This window comes from Idiotropiscis lumnitzeri, chromosome 18 (assembly GCF_059441095.1).
Source record: "Idiotropiscis lumnitzeri isolate Australia: NSW breed Sydney's pygmy pipehorse chromosome 18, RoL_Ilum_1.0, whole genome shotgun sequence".
NCBI lineage: Eukaryota > Metazoa > Chordata > Actinopteri > Syngnathiformes > Syngnathidae > Idiotropiscis > Idiotropiscis lumnitzeri.
Genome location: NC_142408.1, coordinates 6,885,596 through 6,895,933, shown reverse-complemented (window position 1 = coordinate 6,895,933; position 10,338 = coordinate 6,885,596). Strand labels below are relative to the sequence as shown.

General features: G+C 39.5%; 1 protein-coding gene across 1 annotated transcript; it reads left to right on the top strand.

Annotated features, from left to right (window-relative positions):
• The first annotated feature begins 1,958 nt into the window (after positions 1-1,958).
• On the top strand, positions 1,959-8,744 carry slc5a1 (solute carrier family 5 member 1). The gene is made up of 15 exons (XM_088281729.1): positions 1,959-2,199; positions 2,634-2,705; positions 2,833-2,937; positions 3,024-3,083; positions 3,166-3,270; positions 3,342-3,447; positions 4,315-4,395; positions 4,490-4,698; positions 5,766-5,901; positions 5,964-6,071; positions 6,132-6,282; positions 6,355-6,523; positions 7,322-7,537; positions 7,608-7,710; positions 7,961-8,744. Exons 1-15 carry the CDS (start codon positions 2,062-2,064, stop codon positions 8,179-8,181), a joined length of 1,980 nt encoding a protein of 659 aa, XP_088137855.1. The 5' UTR covers positions 1,959-2,061; the 3' UTR covers positions 8,182-8,744.
• Positions 8,745-10,338: the final 1,594 nt, after the last annotated feature.

The window sequence follows — 10,338 nt, the reverse complement described above, 5'->3', positions numbered from 1 at the left end:
GCCAGCACAGGACATTTTCTTTAATGACACCGTTCAGCGCTGACATCTCCAAAACACGCCTTGCAAGTATCTCGCGATTTTGCTTGTGTCCTCATCTTACCTCTCATCTCCATCCAACTGACGTGTTCTCAGTTTGTCCTGCGCGCTCCCGCAGTCGCTTCCGTATCGCCACCCACCTGCTCCTTGAGGACAGAAAAAAAAAAAAAAAGTCTCTGCGTCAACACCGTCATGTCCGGTGTTGTTGTTGTCTGGCGAGTTCCCTCCACCTGTAGTCCATCCTGGCTGATTGGCGGATGGCGTCGCAAAGAGCCAGCTCCTGCAATCAGTGAGATCCACCTGGCGCTAATCAGTAGTCTATAAAATTTGGGTTCAGCCCAAAACAAAGGAAGGTGCCGAGTTATTGTTCTGGATGCTGTCCTGCTGCTTGCCAATCCCAAAATTGTCTTCGTTCCAGTAGAACCGGGGTTCTTGGAGAACCATAACTTGCCCGTTTTAGATCTCGTCCTACTCCCAAAACACCTGATTCAAACGATCGGCACAAAAAAAAAAAAAGGCTACGTCGAAGCATGTAACCAACCTGGTTATTTCAATCATGCAAATTATTTTAAGGAATGCTTGCAACTGTGTTCTGTATGTGGATGATTTTTTTTTTTCCAACAACTTGGATTTTGTTTGTGGCAATTATTTTCCAACATTATTATCTCCAAGAATCTTTAAGGCATTTTAAAATAAATTCAAAAAGATTGTCTATCTCGAACTTTATTTGTATTAGTTTTGGACTATTTTGTGGTCTTGTTTATTTATTTATTTATTCTTGCAGTTATTACTTTGTTAACTTAATATTTCATCATTTTGATTCCTGTTTTCATCCAATTCATCATTGTTGGTCCTCATCTGCAAATGACTTTTCTGCAGGCCTCTAATATATACTTATAGCGCCACTTGGTGGAAAGTGGTGCAAGAGCCAAAGAACAACTATGCGGGACACAGGAATTTCCCGTTTTTGAAAGACGTTAAAGCTCATGAAAATAAAGTGGCAATTATGACTTCCTGAAACTTTCATTCAAATTCATTTTGGTCATAGTCCAGATGGAAGCGCAGATGCAGAAATTTGAACTATTCCAGCGACTTTTGTCCAAGACATTAATTTTCTCCAAATTTAGATTCTCAATTAAGGTAAAGAAAAACTCCACAAAGTAAGGGAAGGCCATCCTAAACCTCAGAACTGTGAGGCAGACAGACTAAACATTAAGTCCACTGTATAGTGGATGCAGATTATTATTTATTATTTATTATTTATTATTTATTATTTATTATTTATTATTTATTATTTATTATTTATTATTTATTATTTATTATTTATATTATTTATATTATTTATATTATTTATATTATTTATATTATTTATATTATTATTATTATTATTATTATTATTATTATTATTATTATTATTATTATCGTTATCATTATTGTTATTATTATTATTATTATTATTATTATTATTTATTTATTTATTTTTGGGACCACAGAGATGCATTTAAAGGATATCCAAAAGATAATCAGTGCTGGTGTCATTTAATATTTCAGTTGTGTTAAAAGTTAATAACTTCATCATAAACACTGCACTAAACACTACAGACGAAACCTCTCTGCACTAATTGACAGATCTTTCCGTGTTTTCCAAAACTGCCAATTGCAAGTTTAAAAAATATTCTACTTATCATACTTTAATGGCGGCGATAAATGATTCGCAAGTCTTTGTCTTCTGTTCCGGAGGTGAAAAGATACTGACTGCTGACATTCATCAGTAGCTGCTTTGTCTTTCAGGAAATCTCGGCGTGTATTTCCTCGTGTGTTGATGATTAACAACATTATTTGCTTTCCGTGAACACACGCACATGAATCTATCCACTTTCCACTCAAATCATCGCGTCCCCACCAAATGTTCCCACATGTGACTCCGCCTCCCGCGGTCGTGGTTGGGTCAAGGTGCTCACAGGTGCTCTCAGGTGCTTCATTCACCGACGCTCGTGCGTGCGTGCGCGGAGGACACCTTCAGCCATGTCTCGTGACTATTTCGGCTTCTCCTTGGTGAGGAGCAACGGCGGAAACAACACGAGCGGCGTGGCCCTCAATAATCCTGCTGATATTTCTGTTATTGTCATTTATTTCTTGGTGGTCTTGGCTGTCGGACTATGGGTGAGTTGTGCAACCTCCAGGTTTCTTTTTGGTATCTTTTTTTTGGTTATGAAAGCAGTCATTGGTTGTCAGGAGGGGAGTGGGGGGGGTCATTTCTGTTTCATTTTAGTTAGAGCTGAACCTGAAAATGAAATCATCATCAAAAGATTCCCAAATGATGGTGCAACTTCCTCTGACGCTGTGCAAGTGGCGTTTAACGTGCGCTTGAGATTAAAAGTTATAATGATGACTTGTTTGTTAACTAAAAGCGATTTGTTGTTTGATTGACAGCTGAAGGTCTGAGGCTGAATTTTGAAAGTACTTTGAATACTATGATTGTCGTTTTCAGGACTGCACAAATACAGACAGGCGTCTTGAATTATTTGATTTTTTTCATGTGGCGTGATAAGGAAAGTAAAACCTTCCATAATAACCTATAATAACCTCGTTTGCAGGCAATGGTTCGCACCAACCGTGCCACCGTCGGTGGCTTCTTCCTGGCAGGCCGAAGTATGGTTTGGTGGCCGGTGAGATCTTCATTTTCATGTCTCGTGCAATGACATTGATGCAATACCGGAATATTGAATAATTTCTGAAGGAATCAATTGCAAATATATATATATATATATATATAATATAACTATGCCTTCCAAGATCGGAGCATCTCTTTTCGCCAGCAACATCGGAAGTGGCCACTTTGTGGGCATTGCCGGGACTGGTGCAGCCTCCGGAATAGCCATTGGTGGATTTGAATGGAATGTGAGTAAACAAAAAAAAAAATACTTGTATTTTATTGTAAATTATCCAACACAGTTGTCAGATTACGGTGATTGTTTTAACAACAGGCTCTGATTTTGGTGATCATCCTGGGTTGGCTCTTTGTGCCGATCTACATTAAAGCTGGGGTAACCACGTGAACTTTCTCTTCGGCAAAATCAATCAAGACCGGTCCAACGTATATGGGATGAAAATCCAATTTGCGTTTAGGTCGTCACCATGCCTGAGTACCTGAAGAAGCGCTTCGGAGGTCAACGCATTCGGGTCTACCTCTCGGTGCTCTCCCTCTTCCTGTACATTTTCACCAAGATCTCAGTAAGTGTCTTTACGTTTCGCTTGAGCGTTATCAATTGCCGTGACGTGTCGTCAATCGCCCGTCCGCTCAGGCAGACATATTCTCCGGCGCCATTTTCATCAACCAAGCTCTGGGACTCAACATCTACTTGGCCGTGGTGGCGTTGCTTCTGATTACGGCGTTGTACACCGTCACAGGTCTGTCCTTGGTTGCCGTCTCAGGTCGCACACACGCAACCATTTCAATCATGAGAATAAATACGTAAATTGATAAATGCTTTGTGATGTCTACTAGGGGGGCAAAGTCTTTTCACACGCCTTCATCTCACTGCATGTCAGTGGCAATTATTGTTGCTCATGGCCCATAAAGTGTGATAAGTGCCCGCTACCTTTGTGCAATAGATTAAGACAGGGACATTATTAACATTTAATGCCACTGACGGCTAAACACGTCAAAGAGGCATTTTATTTATTTATTTATTTTATTTATTTACTTATTTTTTTTACTCGGCTGGTATATAGTGAATGAGTTAAATGCACTCAACATTTTTGGAGTTTTTCTTTAGCATCAAAGGATTAACTCTGAAGTGCGATTTGGATTTTGGATTTTTGGGATTGGTTGTGATGCAAATTAAGATAAGAAATTCCCATATAGTAGACGACGCAGGAAAGCCTCGTATAGTTTGCCTTGCAAACAAGTCCGCCGTATACCTCGTACGCTCCGGCTCACACATTGCCCCAATGAGGACAATTGCTACAAAAAAATTATTAATTTTTGCCCCCTGGCGCTGATGATTGCCGTAATTCTTAATTATTTATTTATATTATTTTAATATTTTTATTTATTTTATTTGAAATCGATCACAATTTGATGGTGCAAGCAATCAGTAATATTCAATCAACTTGTCATGTTTTTATAATTTCCTTCATGATTTATTATTATTAAATTATGACATTAAAAAATATGAAATCATTATTAATATTATGATGATTAATTCATCCCATTTGCCTCATTTTTAAGAGTACCTATACGTCTAAAGCTGTCGTGTTGTTGCTGTCCTTCAGGTGGCTTGGCTGCGGTGATCTACACGGACACCTTACAAACCGTCATTATGATCGTCGGATCGTTCATTCTCATGGGCTTTGGTAAAACATTTTTTTTTCCCTCATTAAAATCGATATTCATGCTGCTATCAATTTCGTTCGAAATCAGTCTGACTATTTTAGATTTGTTTTGCAGCCTTCAATGAAGTGGGTGGCTATGAAAGCTTTCAGGAGCGCTACATGACGGCCGTTCCCGCCATCACGGGAAACATCAGCGAGAGATGCTACAAGCCTCGGCATGACTCCTTCCACATTTTTAGGGACGCCATCACGGGAGACCTGCCTTGGCCCGGTCTCGTCTTTGGGCTCTCTATTCAAGCCATGTGGTATTGGTGCACTGATCAGGTCAGTCAAATGCAAAGTGGCGTGACTCAATGCACAGCTGTGGTCATAAAAAAAAAAAAAAAAGTCCCGATGAAACCCTTGATCGTTGTTTACATAACTGCAGCTTTATCTCAAATCGTTTTGGCCATGCAGAAATCAAGAAATCACTTTTCTGGATAATGTTTATGACTTTTATGTCCTACTTCCTGTGAAACCGGATGCCCAATGTTCTCGTGCCTCGATGTTGTTGTTGACCAAAACGATTAGCTGCGCTTCGGTGAACCTCACAGAAAGCTGTTCCATTATAGATTCACTCTCCACGCATGGTGGCGTCTTCATCTTTGTCCTCCTGTTAACAAAAATAAAAAAAGAAGCATTAAAAAAAACAAAAAAAAAACAAAGTTTACATTAGCCGGCTATTTTCTTTTTAGTAAAGGACAATCCATTTTTGATTCCGGTGAGAGAGGAACGGTGTCAATTTCAATTCCGCTAACATTTCAAACGTGTAATTTATTTATGAATTTAATTTAATTTAATTTAATTTAATTTAATTTAATTTAATTTAATTTAATTTAATTTAATTTAATTTAATTTAATTTAATTTAATTTAATTTAATTTAATTTTATTTAATTTTATTTAATTTTATTTAATTTTATTTAATTTAATTTATAAATTGTCTGTTAGTTCGAATAGGAATGTGGGTAGCTAGCAAGCAACCTCCTTAGATGATAGAACCTGCGCGACAGTTACACTCTAACACCATGATATTAAATTGAGGCGAATGGCTTTTGCAATTTTTAAGCAATACAATATTCTAAAATTCTTTTATTCATGCGTCTGAAAAAAAAAAATAACAAAGAGTTGCCGCTTCGGTCAAATTGGGCGGCGGGCGGCACAGCTGTTTCACATCTGGGTTATTTGGAGCTCTTATTACACTTGTGCTTAAAACTCATTCACGACCAGCCCAGCTAAGATGAATGTACTTTTTGGCGTCGATATCCGTCAATGGCAATGAATGAGTTCATTTCCTTTCTTCACACGCCACGATTGTCGTAAACGCAATTGTGTCCACCTCCAAACAATGTAGGTGATCGTGCAGCGTTGCCTCTCAGCCAAGAATTTAACCCACGTGAAAGGCGGTTGCATCTTATGCGGCTACCTGAAGCTGCTACCCATGTTCCTTATGGTCTTCCCCGGAATGATCAGTCGGATCCTCTACTCGGGTGAGTGAAGCCCGCATTTCTCGGCGGCTTTCCAAAGCGGCTGAACCCTGCTGTTGTTGCAGATGTGGTGGCCTGCGTGGACCCGGCCGAATGCTCGAAACACTGCGGGGCCAGCGTGGGCTGCACCAACATCGCTTACCCCAAACTCGTGGTGGATCTGATGCCTGATGGTGGGTCGAGGAGAACCTCGGCTCCCTCTCGATCGCTTCATTCAACTTCTGCTTTGTCAGGTCTGCGTGGTCTCATGCTGTCCGTCATGCTGGCCTCTCTCATGAGCTCGCTGACGTCCATCTTCAACAGCGCCAGCACTCTCTTCACCATGGACATCTACACCAAGATCCGGCGCTCCGCCACCGAGAAGGAGCTCATGATCGCCGGCAGGTCAAACCAACGCGTGACATGAAAGCAATTTCGTACGCCTCAGCTTCATATTTGATCTTGCATCGATGGCAGGGTGTTCATTTTGTTGCTGATTGGCGTGAGCATCGCGTGGATCCCGGTGGTGCAGTCGGCCCAGAGCGGTCAGCTCTTTGATTACATCCAGTCCATCACGAGCTATCTCGCACCGCCCGTCGCTGCTGTTTTCTTACTGGCCATCTTCTGCAAGCGCGTCAATGAGTGTGTGAGTTGAGCCCAGGCTTGGATAAACAGCGCGGTGAACTCTGCTCCGTTTATCGTCGCGTTAAAGAATGACCGTGCAAAGGTCTTTACTTTTTTGTTACGGCTGTTTTTGTTCCGTCTTGTGCAATGACGTGACGTTGGCCATTTTGCTCTTCTAATGAGCTACAACAGTTGGGATTCAAACTTTTCCAGCAATGACCAGAAATCAGCAAGAATATTTAGCTCTTCACGTATGACCGTCGTTAAAATATATGTGTAGCAGCAAGTTTTATTTACTAGCATAATGCACAGTTTGTACTTTACTACTAATAAATATTTAAAAAAAAAAAAAATCATAATCAAATGAAACTCTAAAAGAGTGTCCATATGCGCATTTGCACCGGGACGCCCTCGGCCGCAATTCGATGATGTGTGTGCGTGTATATATATATGCATAAAACATATATAGTCCCCCCCCCCTCCTTTTTTTGTTATAATTTCACCCTGATTTTATTTTTTTTCCAATTGTCTTTTTACACATAGTGCCAAAAAGTTTTGGTTGCTATTCTATATTTGAAACCTGAGAAACAAACACGCAAAGCTAAAATCAGACTTTGATTGATGCCACTCGGATTACAAGCTCAAAGAATTCCAGAAGAATAGAAACAACAAAAATAAGTCAAACGTCATTCCACTTCCATACATAACACGCGCCGGATTATAATTCTCGCTGCCCAATTTTTTTTTTGCAACCCAAATGCAGACAAGTAGCATCGAAAATGAATGTCTGAATTTTTGAAGAAGCCCTTTTGTTCTCCAGGGTGCCTTTTACGGGCTCGTCGGCGGCCTCCTAATCGGCCTATCCAGGATGATCGCCGAGTTGGTTTACGGCACTGGCAGCTGCGTGGAGCCCAGTAACTGCCCCACCATCATATGCGGCGTTCACTACCTCTACTTTGCCATCATCCTCTTTGTGGCCTCCTGCATAATCATCCTCGGCGTCTCCCTCGTGACCAAACCCATAGCCGACAAGCACGTACGTCCTGTCGGATGTCATGCGAACTATGACCACAAGCGTCGCATGTCACTTTTTTGTTTTGATTCAGTTGTATCGCCTGTGTTGGAGCTTGAGGAACCGTACTGAAGAAAGAGTTGACCTGGAGAAAGACGACTGGGTGGAAAATGTCAGCGGCGGTATGGAAATAAAGGGTAATTGTCTCATGATTAATAATCATTTGATGGCTGCATTTTTGGGGGTATTTTTGAAAGATATTACTAAATAAAGTCAACGACGTTCTATTGACGACGGAAAGAAACCCGGCCGGTGGTTAAAAAATGAAAATCCGCGTTTGAAATATATCAGGAAAGAAATTGAAAAAAAAAAACATACAAAATCCGCTACATTGAGGTTTTCCATAAAAAAAAAAAAAAAACGTTTTTTTTTTTTAATTTGGTATAGAACCGGAGGGGGAGGAAGACCCAGGCTGCTGCAAGAAGGCGCTTTCAAGTTTCTGCGGCCTGGAGCAGAAAAAAACTCCAAAGTTGAGTGAAGAGGAACAGGCCGAGCTGCAGAGGAAGCTCACAGACACTTCCGAAGTGCCGCTATGGAGGAACGTTGCCAACGTCAACGCTATCCTCCTGCTCTGCGTGGCGGTTTTCTTTCATGGATTTTATGGCTAAACACACACAAACACACACACACATATTAAATTTAAGAATAATACCAAAATAATCCAGCATTGGTCATTATTTGATTTCGATGCTGATTCAAATTTGAATAAAGTGTTAATTTGTATTTATTTGTTTTCAATTTTGTTTAAATTAGAAAAATCTAATTAAATTAAATATTCGTTAAATTACATTATACATTTCAAAAAACAATCCAAGTTTTTTTTTTCCATTTTATATATTAAAAATATATAAATATATATACAACAAGGTAAAATTACATTTGCAACGCCACGTCATGAGGAATTAGTGTTTATTTTATTGCTTTTTAATTCAAAATAAAAAGTTTATATAAGAGATAGATAAAAATAAATTTAAATAGTACTAAATTAATTAATTTTTCACATGGACCCAGTATAAGTTATTTAAAAAACAAATAATAATATTTAAGGTGTACCAGCTGATGTATGTTTGTGCTGTCTCAGCCCTCTTTTTTATTTTCAATGTCCACAAGCTGCATGCTGTGATTTGTTGATTCAGACTTTAATGAATAAAAACGTACTTTCTTGACTGACCGTTAGAGGTCACTGTTCTTGCAAATCCAATCCTGCACACGGTTGTATGACATCACTCATGACTTTTCTGGATAAGTTAATCATAAAGATTGTACTTGAAACAGAGCACCAGCATTTGGGCTACACGTAATACATTTTACAAATTTTTTTGTATACTTTCAGCCCTATGGTGTCCGTGTCGCAACATTTCTGGTTGAATGTGGGCCATTGTGGGATTGAACGCAGCCGATTTGTTTCCAGCCCAGTGAAAGCGTGTCTACTTATTGCCCGCCGTGCCGCTCTGCTTTGCACAGTCTTCTGTGTGTGTGTTTTTTTTTCAACATGCACCTTTTTTAAAAAATCCATATTCTGAAAGTGTGCGCTTGCAAACAGGTTTAACACGATCTGTTGATCTGTTGCGCAACATCCGTGCTTAATGTTAAAGGTCAATACTTTGTGTAATAGCTAAGTTAAAAAAGAAAACAAAAAACGACATGTACATTCATCCCCAAAAGCATCAGATTGAGTCATCTTCGGGGAAAAAGTAGAAAGTAGACTAAGTCAATCAACCCAACCTCAACCCAATAAAGCACACATTTTACCTCCTCTTGAGGTGGTTTGGACCGGGAAAAGCATTTCAAACGAAGAGTGTAACAGTCATATAAAATGTTAGTGATGTATGTATGTCTTTGGATTGGAAACACAAATATCTTCAGTCCACAAAAAAAAAAATAAAATTGACTTGACCAAGCATTCCGATACTTTTGGAGGGGACTGTAATTCATATTCAAGTGGTACCGAAATGCACTTCATCGCAGTGACGGCTTCTTGTTTAATTCATCATTCCAAACACTCATGAATATTTGAGTGAGCACAAACATGTCCGGGGACTTGATTTGAAACGTAGCATGCTTATCGAGGACAATACAACCTCAGTGGATGAAATACTGACTTGTGAGGACTACTTACAGTGTTCACTTCCTGAGGTCAACAAAAGCGCGACTGTCAAGATTTGGAGATTTCACTGATATGTTGAGCTTATTTTCTCATTAGCAACCGCTAATTAGTTCAGCAGGAAACTGCAGGGCTGCACAAAAGGAGGCGACATTCAACACAATCCAATTACTTGTTGTTATGTATTAAAATGATTTAGGATATTTTTTCACTTATGTCAAAATGTCCTATTTCTTTTTAAGCACACAATGGTTGTTAAAAAAAAAAAAGATGAGCATCACTTTGCTTTGGGCCTGCAACGGATTCATTGCATTTCTATTCATTTCAAAGGGAGCCATGACCTTGCTTTATGAACATTTCAAGTTCCCAATGGAATCATGGAAGCAATTAAGTTCATAACTTGAGGATCCACTTTTATAAACTACTGGACTTGTTGCATATTTTTTTTAAGCGCTTCTATCGCACGGCAACATTATAACACGTGAGTTAACCACGTTGTGAAGCTCACGGGTCCCTTTTTATTTCAAGTGCAGAGAATGTCATGAATGGATGAAATGCATTTGATTGAGATTATATCTTGCAGTCAGCATCTTGACCAAACGTGTGAGTGAATTTATGCTTCATTTCCTTCGCTCGGCACTCCGTAGATTGGATCTGCGTT

Bases quoted from the DNA above. Each gene is read 5' to 3' on its own strand.
- slc5a1 (XM_088281729.1), top strand. From the start codon at position 2,062: ATGTCTCGTGACTATTTCGGCTTCTCCTTGGTGAGGAGCAACGGCGGA. The intron at 2,938-3,023 runs GTGAGTAAACAA...TTTTAACAACAG, and splicing joins TTGGTGGATTTGAATGGAAT to GCTCTGATTTTGGTGATCAT. The intron at 4,396-4,489 runs GTAAAACATTTT...TTTGTTTTGCAG, and splicing joins GTTCATTCTCATGGGCTTTG to CCTTCAATGAAGTGGGTGGC.